At 33.1% G+C, this 24,709-nt stretch overlaps 3 protein-coding genes across 4 annotated transcripts; 1 reads left to right on the plus strand and 2 right to left on the minus strand.

Moving 5' to 3' along the window:
• The first annotated feature begins 540 nt into the window (after positions 1–540).
• LOC139867554 (histidine-containing phosphotransfer protein 4-like) lies at positions 541–1,920 on the plus strand. The gene is made up of 5 exons (XM_071855922.1): positions 541–662; positions 878–1,008; positions 1,107–1,247; positions 1,399–1,471; positions 1,773–1,920. The coding sequence occupies exons 1-5, from the start codon at positions 603–605 to the stop codon at positions 1,818–1,820; spliced, it is 453 nt and encodes a 150-aa protein (XP_071712023.1). The 5' UTR covers positions 541–602; the 3' UTR covers positions 1,821–1,920.
• A 9,801-nt stretch (positions 1,921–11,721) lies between these two features.
• On the minus strand, positions 11,722–19,057 carry LOC139865742 (MMS19 nucleotide excision repair protein homolog). Of its 2 annotated transcripts, XM_071853839.1 has the most exons (16): positions 18,858–19,057; positions 18,662–18,724; positions 18,514–18,568; positions 17,970–18,067; positions 17,727–17,885; positions 17,038–17,097; positions 16,743–16,931; positions 16,609–16,659; positions 15,473–16,202; positions 13,947–15,222; positions 13,783–13,858; positions 13,569–13,680; positions 12,586–12,662; positions 12,402–12,482; positions 12,158–12,237; positions 11,722–12,061 (listed from the first exon to the last, which is right to left on the minus strand). In XM_071853839.1, the coding sequence occupies exons 1-16, from the start codon at positions 18,942–18,944 to the stop codon at positions 12,028–12,030; spliced, it is 3,228 nt and encodes a 1,075-aa protein (XP_071709940.1). In that variant the 5' UTR covers positions 18,945–19,057; the 3' UTR covers positions 11,722–12,027. The 2 variants fall into 2 exon arrangements, 1 of the variants encoding a protein (XP_071709940.1); XR_011765088.1 differs by lacking the exons at positions 11,722–12,061; positions 12,158–12,237 and having other exon boundaries at positions 12,404–12,482; positions 13,618–13,680.
• Positions 19,058–21,288: 2,231 nt separating this feature from the next.
• LOC139867745 (uncharacterized) lies at positions 21,289–24,315 on the minus strand. The gene is made up of 4 exons (XM_071856101.1): positions 24,085–24,315; positions 23,352–23,453; positions 22,529–23,264; positions 21,289–21,535 (listed from the first exon to the last, which is right to left on the minus strand). Exons 1-4 carry the CDS (start codon positions 24,313–24,315, stop codon positions 21,306–21,308), a joined length of 1,299 nt encoding a protein of 432 aa, XP_071712202.1. The 3' UTR covers positions 21,289–21,305.
• Positions 24,316–24,709: the final 394 nt, after the last annotated feature.

The raw sequence follows: 24,709 nt of genomic DNA on the forward strand, positions 1-24,709 counted from the left end.
GTTTGATAAGCGTCTTTTGTTGCTTGGATCGTACACCTTTGATATATGCCAAGAGAGAGATGTGAAATCTTATGCCTTTTTTTTTTCTTCTGTCTGTCATGTTTGTATGTCTTTAATTATACTCCCCCACCCAATTTAATTTTGTCAGACAAAAAATACACAATTTTAGGAAATATCATCGTTATCATTACATTGTACTTTTCTAGTACTTAGAATTTTACCGCTTAATTAGGGGTACATATGAACTTTACGTCTTTATTTTTATCTATATAATAATAATATACAATATAATATATGGAAGTGAAAATAAATTTGGAACAACTCAAAAAAGTAATAGTGGACAATAAATATGAGACGTATGGAGTAAATCTTTATCATATCATGGTGTTGATGAGATGCCGAAAACCAATCGAATTTATGTGAAAAATGACATGACATGACATGACATAATGCGGCCCACACGGGGGCTATAAAACCCCATCCACCCATTCCATATTTAGTATCACTTTGGTTTTCATTTTCTCTTTAGCAAGCAACTTTAAGAACACACACTTGCTCGTTGAAGTCTTTCGTCGTTGCAAGTTTCACAAGCATTGGTAATTATGGAAAGAACTCATATGCATAGGCAGATTGCAAACATCCGCAAATCTCTTTTCGACCAGGTTTGTTCTCATATATTCACTAAATCACAAAGTTCAATATAGTAAGCTTTTAGTTCTTGTCATCTGTATAGCAAAACATTAGCTATATATAACCATTGATCATTTGCAAATGGTCCAAGTTAGGTTCTAGCTATATCCAACAATTCATTCAATATTTCCCAAAAATAGTTAATTATTAAGTAGTATATATACGAGTTAAATTTATCAATTTGCAGGGATATTTGGATGAACAATTTATATTGTTGGAGGAGTTGCAAGACAGTTCTAATCCAAATTTTGTGGAGGAAGTTGTCACGTTGTTCTATCGTGATTCTGCTCGTTTTCTCTATAATCTCGATCAAGCCTTGTAAGCAATTAGTTTTTCTAATTAAATTGTATTATCATTTAGTTTAGACCAACTAACTAGTTAAAGTATATATACTAATTATTGGTTTAATTATTCAGGGAAAAAAGGCCATTGGACTTCAACAAATTAGACAGTCTGATGCATCAGTTTAAGGGTAGCAGCACTAGCATTGGAGCCAAGAAGGTTAAAACTGAGTGCACCCACTTCAAAGATTATTGCAATGCTAGGAATACTGAAGGGTAATATTATGACCTATTTAGATTATTTATTTATTTATTTATTTATGTTACATATTTTTCTATGAGAGGATGTTGTCCCTGTTTGGTGGTCTAACATCCTCATAGCTTTACCGATAAAATTTTTTATATTTAATTATTATTACTGTTACAGATGCAAGAGGACATTCAAACAAGTCAAGAAAGAGTATACAACTCTTAGGAAGAGGCTTGAAACATATTTTCAGGTACTTATTATTAGTATGTATGTATTTATATGTATTTACTTAGCCTATTAGCACATCTCAATTAATGTAATAAAATATGTCATAAGTTTAACACATTATAATACTTGTTTTAGAAAAGTATTATGACTGATATTGACTATAATAATTATAACTTATACCTTTATTATAATTTGAAAAAACTCAAACTAAGCCTTGATTTTAATTGTTGCAATTTTTTATTTAGTCTTTTTAATCACCTCACCATAATAATAATAATTACAATAATAATCATGGCGCTATGTTTTTTATTATGTGACCTCAGATGTCAAGACAGGTTGGACCTATTCAGACGGCATCTCGGCCCCGATAGATGTTTCAGACACTATTGGGCCTGGATTGGCTCAACTCATTGGGCCTGATTGCAAGTAGGCGAGTAGTAGTCATAAAACGAGGTCTTCACATGATGTACGATGTGGTGTTGTACTTGTACTTGGTTTTTTGGTTGTTAACTTATCAATCAAATCGACTAGTAGTGTTTTATATATGAATATTTTAACGAATCATCAATTATCTTATATTTTATACGGAGTATCTTATAATCTTATATATGCATTTAACTTAGGAATGTATTAATTTCCGTAAACATACTCTCAAGATTCGATATGGTGCTTTCATATCCGACATATATAAAAGTTATTATACTCTCAAGATTCGATAATAATAAGTACATCACAAATAATAGAGATAACCTCTAATGTGAACAACTATTGCGTAAACTATTGCGTATTGCACTGAAAATTACAAATTCACTGAGAGCGAGCGCCCAACCCTGGCCTCACATATTTCCGCCCATGCTTGTTTGAGTTATCGAGCTGAGCTCGAGGAGTTAACAAAAATTTTGATTCTGAACTGGTGTGACGATCGCTCCAAATCCATATGGACGAACACGTCATTCATTGATTTCATTGCGAGGTATTTGACCTCTATGTGATACGTTTTGTAACATTGCATTCGTTTGAAAAGGTATTTCATAAATGAATATATAAATTCCAGGTTTTTTTACATCTGATGATTCCTACGTATAGACAATCACCATTTAAATGGTTTACAATAATACATCTGTTGACAATACAGTCAAAATAAGATACATGGTAATGGTTTGATGAATGCAAGTTTCTTGTATATAGCATGTATGACTCCAAGCACATAACTTGTATCACGTATGAGCAAACAGCGGAAGACTTCTAGAAACCTGAGAATAAACATGCTTCAAGTGTCAACACAAAGGTTGGTGAGTTCATAGTTTTAATATTACACATAATCCGTATATCAATGTGGATTACAAAAGTTCAGTTGTTTTATTCAAAACGTTTATCATTATGTTTTAAATAAAAGGTGGATCACAAGATTTCAGTTGTTTCATCCGAAACGTTTATCAAAATATTCTACGAAATTGAGCACCCTGGTAACTAAACTTAACGTATATATAATTTGTACCCTTTGTATAATCATCTTAATAATACACGCAAACCAACGTGTATGCTTCTCAAATAGCATACGTCCGTTTAAAGGCTAGCGCTCTAGCTCGGACGGGGATGTCAAGCCCTATGGATCCATATATAACTACTCGCGCCCACCAGTTCTTATAACCGGCAGTTACTAGTTACCAAAGCTAAGGGATTTTCGGTTCAAACTCGGTGTAGAATTTAGTATGTACTTGTATCCATTGCGTTTAAAATAACGTGCATGTATTCTCAGCCCAAAAATATAGATTGCAAAAGCAATTAAAAAGGGATCAATGAAACTCACACATATAAATCTAGTATTTTCAGTATTTATAAACAGTCGCATGTATTCTCAGCCCAAAAATATATTGAGTAAAAGGGATCATATGAAACTCACGCATATAAATATTGTAAATCAGTTTATAAAGCATTTGCATGTATTCTCAGCCCAAAAATGTAAAGGGTAAAAGGGATCATATGAAACTCACAGTTTAATATTGATATACAATATTGCAGGAAAGCACGTAGACGCATCGGAGATGATAAACACGAGGTTTGATTCACAAAAATACCCCCGAACATTACCCATAATTTCCTTGGCAATAACCCATATTTTCCTTAGCTCTAGCTCGCTCGGAAACTCGTTTTGAAAATTACTTGGACAGCACTCCGTCGTAATATTTTTTGTACATTATTATTTTTGTATCGCAAAAATAATAACACTAATAATAATAAAAAAAATAATAAGATTAATAATAATCTTATTAATAATAATAATAATAATAATAATAATAATAATAATAATAATAATAAATAATAAATAATATCGGAGTATATATATATTTGTGTATGTGTGTGATTTAAATCGAGCGAAAACACTGAAATTTATAGATGTGGCCTGAAATCTGGAGTCATACATGCTATATACAAGAAACTTGCATTCATCAAACCATTACCATGTATCTTATTTTGACTGTATTGTCAACAGATGTATTATTGTAAACCATTTAAATGGTGATTGTCTATACGTAGGAATCATCAGATGTAAAAAAACCTGGAATTTATATATTCATTTATGAAATACCTTTTCAAACGAATGCAATGTTACAAAACGTATCACATAGAGGTCAAATACCTCGCAATGAAATCAATGAATGACGTGTTCGTCCATATGGATTTGGAGCGATCGTCACAGTTGGTATCAGAGCGTTGGTCTTAGCGAACCAGAATTTGCATTAGTGTGTCTAACCGGTTATTGTTAGGATACATTAGTGAGTCTGGACTTCGACCATGTCTGCATGATAAAAGTTGTTGCTTATAATTTTTTTTGTTAGAAATTACCTGCTTATCATTCCTTGTGTGGAAAATTACCTGCTTATCATTTGTAGTCTAGACACACCTTATTGCATGGATTGCATGACTAGTGTATAGACAAAATGAATATCTTAGCGTATCTGTTACTGTTACCTTTACTTGACAGTTTCCGAAAGTTTCTCCATAATTTACGGATCCTTTGTACTATATAAAGGTATTCTATGTAATTAAAATATCATCCGATATCCGAAAATCATTTCACATCGAAAATTATTTATCTAACCGTGTAAGATGAATTCTGCAAGTAATTCTAGTTCTTCGGATTCCGATATGAATTTCCACCTGAGTTCCGAAAGCAGTGTAACCGGAATGAATCAACCAATCAGTCATCACCAATTCTGGATGAATTGGGGATGGGTTCGTAATCAACTTAATCAATGGAGACAAGAGGAAGGCGATCCTTTCCACCAACCGAATTCACCTCTTGGTGAGGAACCTGAGGCACTTACCGGCGAACCCGTTCGAAACACTATCTTTACCCTAATTTCCAGGATATTTCGCAACGATTATATGATAACTAGAATTTTAAACTTTATTCATCCTCTCGTACCAACCGCCAATCATCCCGGAATAATAGAAGAAGTTAACGAGCTTCGCGCTCGAGTTGTGGCTTTGGAGAATATGATGCACAATTTGCAGGCATCACAGGCAGCACCGGTAGCACCACCAGAACCAGCAGCACAACCAACAACAGAACCAGTACCACCAACAACAACATCCGCACCGTAAACCTTAACCTTACAATCTGTTCCACGAGTATCAACCTCATATGCACCGTAGGCACCGAAGAATACTAATAACCATAAATGATGAAGTATTGATTCATAACTTCATTGGAGAAATATCCTGCGACGATTATGTAATCTTTAATATAGAAGAGATTATTCGTTTCTAGTTCCAACCGAAAATCAAATGAGTTTAATAACTCATTAAATCTATATTACATCTGAAGGAAATATACATACATATATTTTCATAAAGATTGTAATTGAAAATCCTTTTGTACAAACTGTTAATGATGAGAATATTTTAACGGGTAGGTAATACCCTAGAAATATATAAATTCCACATTAATATGTTACACTATACATTCTTCAATTCTGATTCAGCAATCATTAACTATACTGCTCAAACCTATAGATATACGTATCTGTTCATCGCAGAATAACCATTTTCATTCAATTTCATATTCTGATTTCGATAGATCAGAATCCAAGTCAAGATTAAACGAAAAACATCACTCTTAGATTCCTACATCTTTCAAAACCATGATTCGAAACCCATGCTTTGAATTCAGAACAGTACTAGAACATCATATGATTATATTTTGCGTTCAAACCCATCGAAATTCTTGGAAACACTTCAACTAATGAACAAACGAGAAGACAAACCAACTACACGATATCTACGAGAAGAAAGATTTGTACTTATAATCATATATCTGGAAAGCTCTCGAAACCTAAGTAAAACTTTAACACGTATCTGTGATAAATCCTTCGGCATTATTATTACTGAAAGTAACCTTGCAATTCCTTTTTAAAAGTATCCAGTATTATCACCCATTCAACTAGTCAACGACGACCTTTCAGACTTATAACTTTGGCATATACGTTTTTGTTACTGGGGAACCTTTTATGTTCCACCATATTAGCAGTAAATGTACCAGCGACTCCGTCACTCTGCTATTTGAATCTCTCCGGAAATCACTATATATACATTGAAACCCTATCATGTACTCATCCACATCTTGTAACAATAGTTGCCATTCCAACTATCGGGAATTTGCAATCAGTATTTTGAAATCTTGCAGCACGTCTACGCCAACAGTTATATGTGTACATATAACGTCTACCTCCTCGAATTACATACTTCGAATGTGAAGTTTTTGAAAAACACCCCAAACTATGAAACTAGTTCTCTGAAATTGGAACAATGCTGATGAAGCAGCAAAAACTGTAAACGACCTTAACAGTCAAAAGTTTGATGATAAAGAATAATATGGTGGTAAAGCTGAGAAAAAGAGAAGGTTTGAAATTGGAAAACGGATTGAGCAAAGTATGAAGGAGGGTTGTGGATAAATCACAAAGACTAAACCTGCCTTCAAAGAATACAAATGATTCAGTATCTGCTGAAGTCATTAACGAATACCTTGCTCCTGATACTAAACCCCTACGGACAATATTCTTCATCATCCTTCGATATTAGAAATTCTAAAGATATTATCATATTTTTCATTATAAATATCTTCGATATTTCTGAAGATATCTTCATAACTATTATCATCCGAAATTATTTATCTCTTCACGCTATCTGTGTTACATCATAAAAGAAACTATTTTAGTTTCTAATTTCTGAAAATTTTGAAAAATGGATGTTTTTGAAGTAGTGTTGGGAACTGAAGCATGAGTTAGTATAATATAATGACACTTGATCAACGTGATTATATTACAGTAAGTCATGTTGAGTTTCTAATGGAACGTGACAAAGGTTCACAGATCACACCCTCATCATAAACCATGTTACATAACTCTTTCATTCTATATAATCTCTAAATATATCAAGAAAATATATTTCTTGATGATTCGGTCTTTTCCGGATATTCTGGTAATTTGACAAGTCAGATTGTGCCATTACCGTTTCTTTCTTAGAATATTAATTATGTTTATTCTAAAATTCATACCTATGAATTCTGGACCATTATTCGCTTGACTTAAGGTCGGGAAGAGAAAACGAAAGCATGAAGCTCCGAAATATAATGGAGAATATAAAGCCCGATAACAACCTCGAAATTACAAACCGTGTATATCAATGCGTATAGCAACATAAAGACACGGGAGAATGAAAAACACTATAACCCCAAGGTAATAGTAGAAGAAAATAACTTCCTCTGGTGGTAGATGAAAAAGAAGAATGAAGGATACGATAGCCAGGAAAATATCAAGAATCAGAACTGGATTAAACATTTTTACAATCTTTTGAATGTATTAATTGGGAAAGAAAGTAGGAGTGGTGAAAATAAATGAAACGGAAGAGGTCAATTTATAGCGAAATATCAGACATAGCAATCGAGGTAGATTACGCATTTAATCAAAGGAAATCATAATTTCCTTAATTCCCGAAGAATCAAATCTTATTTAGATAATGAAGATTTTCTATTCCTTAAATTCCGGAAATCAATCGTTACTACATCAAGAGATAAGACGCATCTCTATTCTCCATTTCACTCTATTACGATAACTTCTCTTATAAGCTCTGAGTAATTGGATTGTTTTATCCATATTACTCAACGGTAATAAAATTCTATTTATCAACTCATATTCGTCATGAAAACATTTTTATTGTTAGCCATGACGACCTCACTCAAATTTCGGGACGAAATTTCTTTAACGGGTAGGTACTGTGATGACCCAGAAATTTCGACTAAATTTAAACTTAATCTTTGTATGATTAACATTTCCGACACGATAAGCAAAGTCTGTAAAACTGAATCTCAAAATTTTTGAATTACTTTTATATATTTAAATACCCTTCGGTTGTTTTCGACGATTCGCGAACAATTATATGTAAATAGATACATATATACTATAACATGAAAAGGTAACAATGTATTAATTGTTTGATACCGTACATTAAACTTATTGGTTTAAATATCTATTTGAATGTATATGATAAGTTGAAATATTTATTATTAAAATTTATTTATAAATAACTTCCAATGTGTATTTAAAAACTGATTTATGTATATTAAAAAGATATATACATACATATAATAAACGATAGTAACATTCGTTTATTGATTCAATTGATATTTAGATAAGTTAACTAAAGCGTTTAAGATGAACCAGTTAAACACTAATTTGTTACAGTGTTTTCAAATTGCCACATTACTCAAAATGCTACAGTGTTTTCGAAAATCACTATTTGCTACAGTGAAATTGACTTTGCTACAGTGAATTGCTACAGTAAAATTTTATTATAAAAATGTATTTTAACAAATAGCGAGACGATGATTTATAGAAGTAAATGACCAAAACACTCGAAAGTTTAAGATACACTTTGAGTGATATAATTAAGGGATAATTTAAGGCTATTGATAAGGCTAAAAAGGAACATATATTTCATAGCATTATCCCCCAAGAAAGACAGGATTTTAGTTGTAATTGTTCCATATTCAACTAATATTCGTTTATATTTAATAAGTGCGAAGACAAAAGGCGAAAACGAAGAATTGAAGACGGAAAGGTCCAAAATGCTCAAATGTACAAGATACAATTAAAAAGGTTCAAATTATTGATGAAGAACGTCTAAAAATGACAAGAGTACAAGTTGCGGAACGCAAAGTACACGATATAAAATAGTACGCAAGGACGTCTGAAAATCCGGAACCGGGACCCGAGTCAAGAAGAAACGCCCGACGCAACGGACCAAAAATATCTAGTCTACTATGCACAAGAATAAAATATAATATATAAATAATTATATTAATTATTTATATATTTATATTTATTTTATATTATGTCGACAAGCTAGGAGCCAAAACAATGTGAGCTGTCCCTGGTCCTCATGCGAGTCGCATGGCCAGAAGGCCATTTCCATGCGAGTCGCATGACTCCAGATTTCAGGCCACATCTATAAATTTCAGTGTTTTCGCTCGATTTAAATCACACACATACACAAATATATATATACTCCGATATTATTTATTATTATTATTATTATTATTATTATTATTATTATTATTATTAATAAGATTATTATTAATCTTATTATTTTTTTTATTATTATTAGTGTTATTATTTTTGCGATACAAAAATAATAATGTACAAAAAATATTACGACGGAGTGCTGTCCAAGTAATTTTCAAAACGAGTTTCCGAGCGAGCTAGAGCTAAGGAAAATATGGGTTATTGCCAAGGAAATTATGGGTAATGTTCGGGGGTATTTTTGTGAATCAAACCTCGTGTTTATCATCTCCGATGCGTCTACGTGCTTTCCTGCAATATTGTATATCAATATTAAACTGTGAGTTTCATATGATCCCTTTTACCCTTTACATTTTTGGGCTGAGAATACATGCAAATGCTTTATAAACTGATTTACAATATTTATATGCGTGAGTTTCATATGATCCCTTTTACTCAATATATTTTTGGGCTGAGAATACATGCGACTGTTTATAAATACTGAAAATACTAGATTTATATGCGTGAGTTTCATTGATCCCTTTTTAATTGCTTTTGCAATCTATATTTTTGGGCTGAGAATACATGCACGTTATTTTAAACGCAATGGATACAAGTACATACTAAATTCTACACCGAGTTTGAACCTAAAATCCCTTAGCTTTGGTAACTAGTAACTGCCAGTTATAAGAACTGGTGGGCGCGAGTAGTTGTATATGGATTCATAGGGCTTGACATCCCCGTCTGTTCCAGGTATAGAAACCCTAGCATGAACTATAAAACAGACGTATACTATTTGAGTTTAGTACACGTTGGTTTGCGTGTATTGTACAAGTTGGTTGCATGTATGTTAAAACATGAGTACTTATTATATATACGTTAAGTTTAGTTACCAGGGTGCTCAATTTCGTAGAATATTTTGATAAACGTTTCGGATGAAACAACTGAAATCTTGTGATCCACCTTTTATTTAAAACATAATGATAAACGTTTTGAATAAAACAACTGAACTTTTGTAATCCACATTGATATACGGATTATGTGTAATATTAAAACTATGAACTCACCAACCTTTGTGTTGACACTTGAAGCATGTTTATTCTCAGGTTTCTAGAAGTCTTCCGCTGTTTGCTCATACGTGATACAAGTTATGTGCTTGGAGTCATACATGCTATATACAAGAAACTTGCATTCATCAAACCATTACCATGTATCTTATTTTGACTGTATTGTCAACAGATGTATTATTGTAAACCATTTAAATGGTGATTGTCTATACGTAGGAATCATCAGATGTAAAAAAACCTGGAATTTATATATTCATTTATGAAATACCTTTTCAAACGAATGCAATGTTACAAAACGTATCACATAGAGGTCAAATACCTCGCAATGAAATCAATGAATGACGTGTTCGTCCATATGGATTTGGAGCGATCGTCACAACTGGCCACCAGACTATAGGTGCACACAAGAAACGGTTTTAAAAAAAAACGGTCTAGAACCGAAAACCGATTCTGACAGAACCGGTCCTGCCCGAAAACCGAAACCAGTTCCAGATCCGAACCGGTTCTAAACCGGATCCATTTTCAAACCTCAACCGGTTAAAAACCGGACAAAAACCGGTTTTTTTTAGAACCAGTTCTCAACCGGTTTCGGCTACAAACGGTCAAAAAAAAATAGCCGTTTTTTTATTTTGAATTTTTGTGCAGTTTTTTGGACTTTTTTTTTGACAATTTTACCCCCATTAGTCTAGTATAAATACATGGTATTAGTTTTGGTTGAAATCACACCTTCTCATACTCTCAATTCTCAAATATCTCTCTAAATCTAAATATCTAATTATTCAATAATTAACAATAACGCACTAGTTACTAGTTAGTATGGATAACTCTCAAACATCCGCTTCCGGTTCCGCTTCCACTTCCGTTGGAACATCTTCACGCAAATACACCAACAACGATGTTAGCCACATAAAAACAACTAGCCGAAAAGACGACGTTTGGGCTAATTTCGACGTGTGTAATGAATGATGGGACGGAAAAAGCTTTTGTATAAATTTTTTATTGTATTGTTCAAATAAAAGTGTTGTTATTTATAGTTGTAAGTTGTAACTTGTAAGCGTTATAAATAAATATGTTGTTATTTATATTATTTATAGTGATAAGCGTTATAATTTATAATTATATTATTTATAGTGCAAAGAGTTATAACTTATAAGTTATAACTATATTATTGTTTTTTGAAAGTTATAAGAATCGATCCCGTAAAAAAATTCCGATAAAAATCGCACCCGGTAAAATACTAGTCCGGGAAAAAAATCTGAAAAAAAAACCGGTCGAGCACCGAATAAAAACCGATTCCGAAAAAAATCCGAAAAAAAACCGATCAAAATAACCGAATTCGAAACTGGAAGCGGTTCCGGAAAAAACCGGTTTTTTTGGAACCGGAACCGGTCCAAACCCGGTTCTGTGCACCTATACACCAGACTATCATGCAGCCCAAATCTAAACATTTTGGGTACTGCAAGCAGACAGTGATAGCCGTACAACTTTATTTTGTCCACATAAATCATTGTTCATACAATTGTGAATTATAAATGATATGTAAATGTAAATGTAAATTATACATGATATGCGAATTATAAATGGACAAAGTTGAAAAGAAATGAAAGCATCATTGATGTTTAATGAACCAAGAAGGTCTGCAAGGTCCAAACTTTGATCCGAACAAAACGCATTCTATAGGCAACAGTTATTTTGAAACAAACAAAAAAACATCCCAACAAATTTAACATAATGAAAAACCACCTCTACATCTCAGAATACAAATAAGAAACTGCCAGAATCGAATACCATCATAAATAAAATTTCGGAAAAAAAATAAAGAACCGTCACAAATAAATAAAAATGGGATCGATACACAAGGATAGGCTGCAAATGCCCACTAAAATATCTAGAATTAGACGCATGAACTATGTACGGAAATAAATCTTAATCAAATATTTTGAGAAACTTCAAATTTGAAGACTTCTGGATGAGATCGACGCCCTGTTTTATGGATACAAATAACCATGAGTGTAATTCCTAAATAGACATTGTGAAGTTATCTAAACTAAACAGATTTTAAGGTACAAATCAACTAACCATGCTTGTCGGCATTTAACAGCCTCTTGTCGGACACTTCTCTTTGGGTCATCGAGTGCTCTTAATAACGCTTGCAGCACCTGATAATTAATATTAAAGTTTAAAATGTGATAAATATAAATACATTACATAAATGCTGCATAGGTCAAGTAATTAGTAACATCTTTCATTTTTATGATGAAAGTTTCCGTGTTTGTTATATATATTTCATTTTTTTTTGCAACAAAAAGTAACAACATCTGACCTTTGGCCTAAAAGGATATACCCTAGTATAGGGTAGCTCCGACATGATAGTCAGACACTGAATTGCCGTCTCACGTACCAGCTGCACGTGTCATACATAAAGTATTAACTTAACTACATAATAACTATGTTAATTAATTAGAATTAGCCAGGTTTAAAAAGAGAGAGCAGACTAATTGTAATACCATCATGTGTGAATAGGAGACAAGCTTGTTAAGGCACTTGATGATACCATAAGCATCTTCTACGACAGTTTCCTGACCTGCCCATGCGAAGAGAAAATAAACTAAATAAAATATCATATTTAATTTTTATTATCACCATGGTTGCAAACGGCGTCCTTAGCGTCGGTTGCGACGGCCGTTGCAGTGTTTTGGTAACTAGCCCGACCCGTCTCGGTGTCTAATAAGTTGGTCAACGGTCAAGAGTCGGGTCAAAGGTGGGAAAGGTTGGGCTAACGCCGGTCAAAAGTCAAAAATTCGGTCAAAATTGACGTAGTTTAGTGTTACTTTTTGTATTATATTAGCGGTAATAGCGATTATGAGTACCAAACTGGTCAGCGAAATTTTTTAGCTTTAAAATATACGTCTATCTCGACCCCCGTCTCAACCTTTTAAGGTCCCGACCATCTCGACCCTGTCTCGCGTCTTTTTCAACCTTGATTATCACCGATGTATATATATTAGTTAAGGGTCTTACCAAGCACTCTCAAGAGTCTCTTTTTTGTATCCAATTATCAAGGTTGTAAAAGTCGCGAGTCGGGGACGAGTTGGTCGGGACCTTGAACGGATGAGTCAATTTTCAGTAATAACTGTATTAAACATATATATATTACACGTAAAATATATATCAAACATAAAACATAGATATATGACACCAAATCTAAATTTAAGTTTTTTTTACCTAACTTTGACTTTGACGGACTTTGACCAACGACCCAACTTTTTAGCATTGAACGACCTTTAAGGCATTTTTGGGTGAGTCGAGATGGGCTAGTCCCCAAACCGATGAGTAGGCCAACATATACAACAGCCAACTATACATTTTCTAGTATATGTATCAAAGTTACTATAGAAATGATTGATACAACGATACATACAATAGAAACTTTGGGTAATACTATACATGTTTTTAGACACAGAAACCAATATAAATTAGCAAGACTCACCATTTTTATCAGTCAAAATTCCTGATAAAACAAGGAGGAGGTTATATACAATGTCTCGGTTTTGAACATCTTCACTTAAAATTGTTAAACCATCTACCATCAATGGGATGAGCTGTAAAATAAAAGCATTGAACCATTGCATTAAAACATAAGAAAGTAAATAAATAAATAAATAAATAAACAGTGAAAACTGTATAATGCGTGTACAATTTACCTTATTAGCTTCACCCATAATAGCACTTAATGGAGTATTAGATATTACATGTGCTAGGGCTCGATGTAACATAGATCTGTAAATTTTCAACAGTTCAATTCAAACAAACCGAAATAATAACATTAACATGATATCGAAGCAAATGAAATCTGGACAGGTGGTACCTTGTGATTGGTGAATTCGATTTGACTATTGATTCTTGTAAGATTGGCATCACCATATTGAAAAGCCGCTGCTTATATAACAGTTTTACAGTTGCATGTAATCTTTTGTTCAAACATAATTCAGAATCAGACATTATTATACTGAATGAATCAGCAGCAGCTTTCATAACGTCTTGATAATCCCCATTAGAAATTGGATTATCGCCATTCGGGATTAAACGATTTAGAAAAAATTTGATCACGTCTTTAACCTTTTCATGACCACGCATAATTAACCCTTTTCCCATCCAAGATAAACCAACGATTGCATTTACATTTCTTAAATTATCAACATTAGATAATCTTGTAAATGTTATATCGATTCCTTCTTCCAAATTGGTATCTTTCAATGACATCTTATTAAACAACGATCCCAATGCATGAGCTGATGGAACATGACCGTTTAAAAGAGCTTTAATAAGTATCTTCAATAGTTGTTCATTGTTCTTTAAGTGCGTTTTGGGATGAAGTGCAATTATAACTGAATCAAATAACGAAATAATCCACTCATCTCTACACGAAAAGTCAACCGACTTTGACCATTCATCATCTTGAAAAGCTGTACTTGAAGAAAGTACGTCGAACGCTTTATCAAGAATCAAACTTTGATTATCCACTGAACAACTTGCTACACCATGTTTCATTGCATCCATTGTTGTTTCTAGAAGCTTCTTTTCTTTAATGTTGTCAACAAAGATTGTGCTTTTTTCAACTTCAACCCAAATCTTTAGCACGAATTGCATAGGTACATCATTAGAATTAGATTCTTCAGTATTTTGGAACCATGGTAGCACGTTATCAGCATAAGATTTCAATAGTATGATTGCATGTTCAGCAGAATCTGTGTTTCCATTGACCCAATATTTGTGCAAACTGGTAGAGATAACCGTGTTCATTTCTTGAACAATCTTGACCATATATTTCAGATTAATCATGCCAATTTTGGATACCGCTTCAACTTTTAAGGAAAAAGGTATACCAAAATCATCAGAGGATAACATACCCATCATCCTATCGACAACAATAACATCAAAGCTTGAAACTTTTTCATAAAAATTGGATTTTTCAGTAAGTGATCCGATTTCAACTAACGCGTGTAATACGGATCCCCATAGAGATGAGTTGTTAAACTTGAGGATGATAATTGATATAAATTCTTGCAGAATATTCTCGAATGTGGATTTCGATACAGCCACGAAACTACCAGGAAACGAAGCTAGAATTTGTAACCCTCTAACTGAAAAAATAATAAAAATAAAGAAAAATATAAGGTTATATCAACAAGAATTACGCCATGGTCCCTAATGTTTGCCCAAAGTTTTATTGATGGACCTAAAGTATTTTTTAATTTTTTGACATGAGTGACCCTAATGTTTAACCAAACTTGTGTAACTGGTCCCTGAAGATAACATGAGTAATTTTGAGAAAACATTAGGGACCAATCATCGATAAAAAAGGAATACCAGATACAGAATAGTGAGAATTACCTGCAGATTGAGCGTAAATATCCCGAGTGCTTTCTTTCATGATTTTTGTCAAAGAAGAAGTTAATGAACTACATAAGCTATGAAGCATGCTACACCAAATCTCATTTTCGGGATAACTTATTAAAGTAGGTTTGACCGGTTTGACCAACGATCTGCAAGCAGCGAGTAATTCGACACATATAAAAAGGTTCCCAAACATACGGCTATCAGAAGCATCATATTTCTCTTGCAATATCGATTCAAGACCAGTTACTAATCCCGGAAAAAATCTTTGAAATATCGCATTACAAGAGCGATTAGAAGCAGCAGCTGCAACATACAAAATCCGGCCAACAGCCTTTGATCTTTGCTTATCTGTCACTGTAATATCATCACTCAAATATGATTTCAGGGTCATGCTGATGTCTTCATCATTCAGAATCAAATTCAGAAATGAGCCATCGTCTTGCTGAATAAGCTTTTGCAGAAGAACGAGTGCTTCATCTATAATTTTATCATCTTGGGGACCCGCATCATTTGTTAAAGATGATGTGGCAGTAAAAATTGTGTCTTTTAACGACGCCCATAGAGAATCGAGATGTTTTAGCATTCGGTTTGGACTGTATTTAACAGTGCAACAGCTAAGATACTTTAAAGATTCAATCTTTGCTGAAGGAAGAGATGAAGAAAGTTTCTCAAGAAGCAATGGAATTGAAAACGGCTCAAAAAGGGGTGTAGATGCAAATGCCAGCTGAATTATACAAAAACGTTAGATACATTAATCAGAAAACATGACAAGAATAAGACTTAATTACTGAGATAGTCCCTGTGGTTTCACCCAAATTGCTGAAGTAGTCCCTAGGTTTTTTTTGACCGAGAGAGTCCTTGTGGTTTTCAAAATGTTGCTGAGATAGTCCTTTTGATACTAAGATAGTCCTTATGGTTTCAACAATTTGGTGAAACCACAGGGACTATCTCAGTCACAAAAAGACTATCTCAGCAACATTTTGAAAACCATGAGAACCACGAGGACCAAGTACATCAAAAAAAAAAAAAAAAAAAAAAACCTACGGACTATTTCAGTAATTTGGGTGAAATCATAGGGGGGGACTATCTAAGTAATTATGTCCAAGAACAATAAGCAAACTGCATTATACCATTAATGCCTTTGAAAGTTCCTCCCGTTTCACATCATATTCACCTTTTGGCTGAAAAGGGAATAAAAATTCAGTATAAGTTGATCCTTTACAAGGGTATATATGTCTTTACACACAAATTCAAATAGGCTCACATGTGTAAAGTGGATGGGGAAATAAGATCCCAAAATGTTAAAAAGATCCTCAGCATAGCTTGTTAGTGAGGTAGATGATTCGGGATACAAACGTGCCAGCATTTCAACAAGATGAAATGTTATCAATAAGCATTGGGGATCCTTTTCATCATCTATAGATTCACAAATTACATAAACAAAGTCATCCCCCTACACAAATAAAATAAAATCAGCCGATATGTTACAAAAAGAAATAGCACAACCAACAAAAAAAAAAAAGTGAGAGATGGTAAATCTAGAATAAGTGATAATTTACCATCGCCAATACTGAGTCAGGATAACGAACTATAAGGCATTCCAGAATCTCAAAGCAAAGCTGCAAGAACAAAGCAAACATAAGTTCAAGTTAAACATAAACGTTTAATTAATGAATATTTTTTGAATTTTCATCTCCATAATCTAGGAAATGGAAGGTGTTCGTCGTGTCTACAAAACTAGTGATTAAAAAAAAAAACAAAATGTTTATATTTATTATATTCCAGTTTAAAAGGGTTTTCTATATGTGGAAAAGAATAAGTTAAAGATTAAAAAAATGGAGTCTTCAAAAGCATAGTTATAAAATAAAGTGGTTTTTATTCTCAAAAATAAAAAAGCCTGAAAAAAGTCACATTTGAACAAGTTTTTAGTTTTTCAGACTTCAAATGAAACTGTTTCTAAGACACCTCCGCTTTCTACAACTAGACGTTAGCCTAGAAGATAGTAAACATTTTTACCCAAAAAAAAAAGATAAATAATTTATAAAAATGAGAAATGTTTATAGTGGTAAACATATATAACCTTCCTGTCAAGTTTTTTTTTTTTTCTTACTTCCAGTGAAACCGTTTCTAACACACCTCCGCTTTCTACAACTAGACATAGCCTAACAGATAAACATTTTTACCCAAAAAAAAAAAGATAAATATTTTATAAAAATGAGAAATGTGTATAGTGGTAAACATATATAACCTTCCTATCATGCTGTCCTAAAGATTGAACTTGTAGATTATGCATAAACGACTTAGCAACTGCACTAGCATCGTCACCATTAATTGCACCAGTGTCAATTTTCCTCCTCAATAGAGCCAAACAGCCAACAAGCGCACCACGCAATACCCGCCAATCTGACTGATATTTTAAATTCACAACAATAAATTCAGTGAAATCACAACCCGATATACACAACATGTATACACAGTTAATCAAACTCACCAGATTATTTGCAAAAAAAATAATCAGACTGTGTACTGTCTTATTCTCTAAGGTCTTTGATGAAAGGCGAGTCAACAACTCTGCGAGAAGAAGGATGCCTAAAAACGTAAAAATAAATTATTATTAGCGTCAATAGTTGAGCTCATTTAAAGTCAGATCGAACAGAGCGTTTAACATGTCGACCTCAAGCAAGCAAATTGGCTCGTTTACACCTAAAATTACACTAAGGTGCTGTTTGTTTTTTAAGATGTTTATGTCTGAAGATCCGCGGACCACGTTTGTAAAGAAGATGTGGCCTAAAGGTTTGTATGCTGAATATTGAAGACTGTTTGTTTTTATGTCTGCAAAATAACTTAATACTGTCTGCAGCAGTTAAAAGCACTATTTTATCTTATGTCTTCAGAAAACACAAAGTATGCAGTAAAAACGTCTAGACATAAGACATAATAAGATCTGCAGACTGAAAAACAAATGACGCCTAAATGCTGCACTGCTATAACCAATATATACTAGGACCTAACAAAGAGTAAAAAAAGTAACATACCTCTAGCACGAATTATGTTATCAGTAGTAGTTAAATACATATCCATCTCTATGACCTAAAAAAAATTGAAAACAAATTATGATTCAATTTCACGCTAATTTCAGTAAAAGAAACAAAAATTGGCAGAAATTGATTAGCAGAAACTGACTAGTGATTCGAGAGTTATGATATCGTTCATCAAAAGCTTTGCAATTGCATCTAAACTTGCGTCCTGAAATTAATCATAATTGATTAGATAGATCAATACAGTTGAGTACTGATATATAGATATAGATACTTATATACTAATATATATAGTAGACTGTCAATTAACAAATTAGAACTGAAATCAGTTGAAAATTAACCTGTTGAGCGGGAGATTTAGAAGAGGATGAATCAACATAGGTTTCGATATGATGAATACAGCTGTTTCTGGTAGTTGAATCAGCCATCGGCGGTCAGTAGAACGATTGAATGTAGCAACGACTATTTGATAGATTGTGCAGCAGTTTTAAGGGTTTTAAGGTTTTTAAGGGTTTTTGCTGATTTTATACTACACTTGTGTGATGTTTTTGGCCTTTTGGGGAACTATCTCACACTATTCCAAAATTGGAACGGTTTTTTTTTTTTTTTTTTTTTCCTTATTTTTGTTATTAGATATGATGGGCTCGCTAAAAAGTACAATCTATATGTGACAAGTCAATATCAATTTCTGACATTTTTTAATTTTTATCAGTTTTTTGGATCGAATATTAGGCAGGATAATGTGGTAAAATTTGATTGAAAATTGAGTAGAAAAAAATTAATAATAAAAATATATAATTATTAAATCAACAATATTACTGATCGGTTGTAAGGAGGAAGTGACGATTTTTTTTTTGCGTCAGAAGTCCAACGGTGCCTTGGCTCCGTCAGTTTTGATGCCTTGTTATATTCCGTCGGTTTTCGTCAGTTTTATCATATGTGGGAGGAAGGAAAGTGACGGACGGTTATAGATGGTCTTAGTGTGAGGAGTCTTTTTTTTCTTTTACTAATTTCTTTAAAGTTTTTCTTGAACAATAAATAATATTCATGACTTTTACATTGTGATAATTATAAAAGAAAAGAAAAAAAGTGAAAAGAAATATGTTAAAAAATATATTGTTTCTAAATCCTTTAAGAAAATAAATAGATGAATTTAGGTCTAAGTTTCCTTTCAATTTAGAAAAGTTCCATCATTATTCCCTTCATATTTATTCATTTCTTTTCTTTTATTTCATTGTTATAAACTCATAAATAGAGGCTAAGGTACACTTTTCAAAAACAAATACAAATGGAACCATACTCAGAATATGGATGGCATTTGTCAGGTTTAAGTCGGATCTTGTTAATGACGCCCCAAAACCCGATTAAGAAATCATGTTCCAAACCTCACCCACACTCGACAGGTCCTCATTTACTTATTAACTATCGCGTAAATGCGTTTTCCCACAGGTATATTTATAATAAATATACATATATCATAAAATAATATGTGTATATTTATCTATTATTTAAATTTAAACGAGTCGGGTATACAAATTCGGGTATACGTACAAGGTAATCAGATTTGTATTTAAAACCTTCCCGGAACCCAAACCCACATAAAAATTTAAAACCATATCCATACCATGTCCCAAACTCGCAGAGTCGGTCCAAAAATATTCAATTTCGGATTTCCGCATCACGTATGGGTATTTTTACCATCACTATTACTATTAGAGAGCCTAAGATACACTTTTCAAAAACAAATGGAGCCATATTTGCAATAAGGTCGTTCGCCAACAATCAATTTAGGAATAGTGACGTGGTGGTATTGACACTTTTTTTTTTTGCCAGAAAACTAAATTGATCTTTAATCTATACATCAATAGATAAGGAGCTAGGTACCGTAGAGTTAGTTTAAAGTTGTCTTTTTACACTCTCATTTAAAGGTATTTTCGTCTTTACACTCTCATGAGATATTTATTAGCTAGGGTTTCTTTGTTATTTATCATTTATTTTTTGTCCTTTTATGTCATTTTACTTACATAAGCTCCAGCTAATTTATCAAACACTTATAAAACATAAGCTCCAGCTTCTAGCTTATAAAATATGCTTCAGCTTCCAGCTCTAGCTATAAGCTCCAGCTCCAACTACAAACTAGTTTCATCCAAACACACCGTAAGTAATTCATATAGCCTAAGATACACTTTTTTGTAACAAATTAACCATATTTGAAATAAGAAGGTGCTTCACCAACAATCATTTAAAGAATAGTGACGTGGTATTGACACTTTTTTTAGCACATAACTAAATTAAAATAAATCTGAAGATCTTATAAAGTTTTATTAAGTACTCGGTAATTCATATCCAAGGATCATGTGCTTGAAATCTACTTAAAGAAGCTACATTGACTTACATATGCTCGAGTATAAATGGTATTGACACCCATAAAGCTTCAATAAACAAGAAATTACGTGATTCAATATGAATAGTTGAATAGTTCTCTATATTTGAACTTTGAAATGTCAAAAAGGTTCTTTTATGTCAAGTGCACCTTTCTAAAAAACATTAAACATCTTCAAGTTGCATTGTTGCAACAATGCATCAGTCAAGAGAAACAGGGGAATTGGATTAATAACAAGTGATCAAGACTCCATTACAAAATTCAGTGATCATCAGACAGACTTGTACTATTTTTTACTTTTAGAACAGCAACTCACTTAATATGACCAAAATTTCAATTCATAATGAAGATATTCAATAGCAAAAAATTCAAAGGTGATTAGACGTTAACATTTCAAAGCATTTAGTTAGACGATGAAATTTTCTTCGTCACAAGAAACTTCTTCCAACAAGTCCATAAACCCTTTGCCACTACTTTCATTACCAGTCTGATTCACAGATGCTTTAAAATGAAACCCCTGACCGGTTGCAGCTTCGAATCTCGTCCAAAGTTCTTTCTTTAATGTGTTCTCGCCCGCACGCTTGCCTTTAAGAATTGTGGTATCAAGGTCCTTACACATTGGTGTACTTTCAATAACTGCACATAAATAAAATGAGGTAAATAACAAAAGATATTGAAAAAGTTCAAAATTATATGTAAGCTTGCTAAAAACTGTCTTTTTGAATTTGATGATTCCTTTAATGAATTGTGGAAAGAGTAGCCTGTGCAGATTAATTGTTGTGCCGCTAATCTCCAATTTACTTACCATTTTCACCTAAAGTGTTTAAAAATGATTAATATCTTCTAAACCACTTCGTAACATACTGGGTTACTAATTTAACGGCATAAAATCTTTAATCTTTATCTTTAATCTTATTTATAAAAGGAAATGAACAATGTCCAACCCCTTTGACCCATTATAATACCCTGTTGGAACACAGACCCTAATAACTTACAAATATGAGTACTGTGAAATACAAGAAGTATAAACTACGTTTGACAAGTTCGACAAATTTGACATGCATTAAATATGAAGGAAACCAATAAATAAGTCTACATTTTTGCTAAACTGTGATTATTTTATTCGCAACAGATCATGGATAAATATATAGCCAGAGATTAACAAGAAAACAGCACCTACTTCCACTATGCAACGTGAACCATAATGATCGGTCAACCCATATACCCAGGGGCGAAACTACTAAGGGGCAGGGGGCACCTAACCCTAGTGGAATTGAAATATTCGGGATTAACATTTTGGATTTTTTAATTTTGCCCCTAGTGGATTTGAAATTTTCAAGCCTAAAATTTGATTTTGCCCCCAAAAGCATCCATATTTTGCCCAAAAGCCTCTAAATTTTGCCCCCAACCCAAAAGCCCATGACCCAAAAGGTTGTATTTTCATGAAAAAAGTAATTTACACCGGATGCGAACACTTTTAAAAAAAAATTCACCCCGGTTAAAAAAAAAATTTGGTTCCGCCACTGCATATACCGATTCAAACTAATAAACATTCGCCTACTTTACCAAGTACATGTTACCCAACATACCCAACCCACTAATTTAGCGATATTTAGATCAGATAATTACCTTCATTGTGTGAAACAACACTTGTAAAACCACCTTCCTTGGGCAACTTTGTTTGAACAACTTTATTTTGATCATCACTAGGCTCCATGAGTACACAAGTCTTCGGTGGTGACATCGGCACACACCAATTCGGCGATGCGTCTATCATTTTTCTAGCGTTTCCCACTTTATTAACGGGTCGAATTCCAAAAAGCTCGGGATATTTTAATGCCAAATGACGAGAAGGTTGACTGCTAGACGGTTCATTGTCACAAGACCCACCAACAACATCAACAGGATGCATAATTGGGTTGTTTGGGGCATTGGTCTTGTTCCCGTATCCACAAGCAGGTTCAAACATGATACATGATTTCGGTGGGGACACCTTTAGGTACGGTGTAGAAACATCTATGGGATCATTCAACATTATCAACTTTTCGGGTGATGAGAGTACACTGTCTGCTGGCCCAACATTAACATCATCGGTTGTCTTTTTACAAACCGATTTGGATTGTTTATTTAGTTTATGCATTGGTGTCAGCATAAAAAAGTTTCGACCACCATCTGCACGCCAAGACACAAGAGGTGAAGGTGAGACCAAAAAGTCAAACTTATCTACAAACGGGCTGTCAAGAACTTTGCTTTTTTCCTCGTTTATAGAAGAAGCTATCTTCATATTTGCCAAACTTGTTTCCAAAGACTGTTCGGACTTTACTGCACCGGTTGAAAGAACTTTCTGGAATCTTGGAATCCATGGCTGTAGTTCAATATTGATGTAACACTGTCAAAATAATACAGGACTTAAATCTGAAGTATAACTAAATCTAGCATCAGATAAAATAACCTTTAATGATGTGTGCATCTCTTTCAAGACATCAGTAAAACACTCAATCTCCTTGGTGTTCTTCACTTTTTGTTCAACTGCTTGTACAACAAGTTCATCGATCTGCATATAAGAGATTAACACATTTTAGAAGATAAATATATGGAGTATCAGATTAATAATATAAAAGAATTGAAAACGCGTTGAACTATTCGATTTCCACCAGATATAAAAGTATTTGTCCAACTGTTGCTAGGCCCTAAAAATGCAGCTGAACATGATTCCTCCCTTAGTTAGTTTCGAAGCAAATTGAAAGATTTATTATGTAGTGTTAAGTTAAATGATGCATCGTGCATCTTACTTCTAGTTTCTAGTATTATTTCACTGTCGGCAATTTTTTTTAATTCTTTCAAAAAGACAAATTGTGATCATTCAGTCATCTTTTACAAAAAAAAAAAAAAAAAAAAAAAAAAGGATTATAATATGAAATTCAAAAAACTTGTTTATAAACATGTGCAGTACATTTGCTAATCTTTTACCTTGTAATAATTTCAAATTCATGTGTACATTTAATCCAAAAAATTGCCATTAATTATAACCTTTGTCCTGCATTTCCGTTTTCAATTGTTTCACAGCGCAGTCATGTTCATGTTTAATGATAGAGTGACAACATTTGCCCTAATTTTAAAATCACAAACATACAAAAACCCTAAACAATAGGTCAAAACCCTAAGATTATAAAACACATAATTACCTGATGAATAAGGGTCAAGAGATCGGAGTGAACAAGAAAAAGTCGGTCAAACGGGTCGCCGCATCCACCACCGCCACCACCGCAAGTGATTACCGATCGTTGTTGTTGTTGAGTAATTAAAGAATTTGATTTGTTTATTGCTGTGGTTAGAGAAACTTTATTCGATACGTCTCTAAGAGGTTTTCTTCTGGATTTGCATTTCGATTTGACGTCGGTAACGGTCTTCCGCATTTCTTCTCACCGGTGAGATAACGATTCTCTAACGGTAACTTTGCTGACTGAGTTTTCAAATTTTCGGGAATGTTCGGAAATTATAGTCGGTGTGATTTTGACCAAGTCAGCATTTTATACATTGATGATTTTACTAATTTCCGTTAATAACATATTTATTATCTTGGAAATTGATTGATAGCTATAATTTTCTAATTTAAATTTAGATTTTTCTAATGACAATTGTCATTAAAATATCTGGACATGCATAAAACTGTTTGTACATTAATTATTATTATTAATTATTATTATTAACCCTTCTTAACCCTTGTATACTATAACACATGTGAAAATGTGTAGTTTTAGTTGTTTTGAATTGTAGTTTCGAGTATACGTTCACACTACAATCGGTCTG

This window comes from Rutidosis leptorrhynchoides, chromosome 9 (genome assembly GCF_046630445.1).
Source record: "Rutidosis leptorrhynchoides isolate AG116_Rl617_1_P2 chromosome 9, CSIRO_AGI_Rlap_v1, whole genome shotgun sequence".
NCBI lineage: Eukaryota > Viridiplantae > Streptophyta > Magnoliopsida > Asterales > Asteraceae > Rutidosis > Rutidosis leptorrhynchoides.

Coding starts and splice junctions, on each gene's coding strand:
- LOC139867554 (XM_071855922.1), top strand. CDS start 603: ATGGAAAGAACTCATATGCATAGGCAGATTGCAAACATCCGCAAATCT. Junction 663..877: donor GCAAATCTCTTTTCGACCAG/GTTTGTTCTCAT, acceptor ATCAATTTGCAG/GGATATTTGGATGAACAATT. Junction 1,009..1,106: donor TATAATCTCGATCAAGCCTT/GTAAGCAATTAG, acceptor TTAATTATTCAG/GGAAAAAAGGCCATTGGACT.
- LOC139865742 (XM_071853839.1), bottom strand. CDS start 18,944: ATGGCTGATTCAACTACCAGAAACAGCTGTATTCATCATATCGAAACC. Junction 16,932..17,037: donor CTGACTCAGTATTGGCGATG/GTAAATTATCAC, acceptor TTATTTGTGTAG/GGGGATGACTTTGTTTATGT. Junction 12,238..12,401: donor TATATCCTTTTAGGCCAAAG/GTCAGATGTTGT, acceptor ATTAATTATCAG/GTGCTGCAAGCGTTATTAAG.
- LOC139867745 (XM_071856101.1), bottom strand. CDS start 24,315: ATGCGGAAGACCGTTACCGACGTCAAATCGAAATGCAAATCCAGAAGA. Junction 23,454..24,084: donor TCTTGACCCTTATTCATCAG/GTAATTATGTGT, acceptor TCTTATATGCAG/ATCGATGAACTTGTTGTACA. Junction 23,265..23,351: donor AGATGCACACATCATTAAAG/GTTATTTTATCT, acceptor ATTGAACTACAG/CCATGGATTCCAAGATTCCA.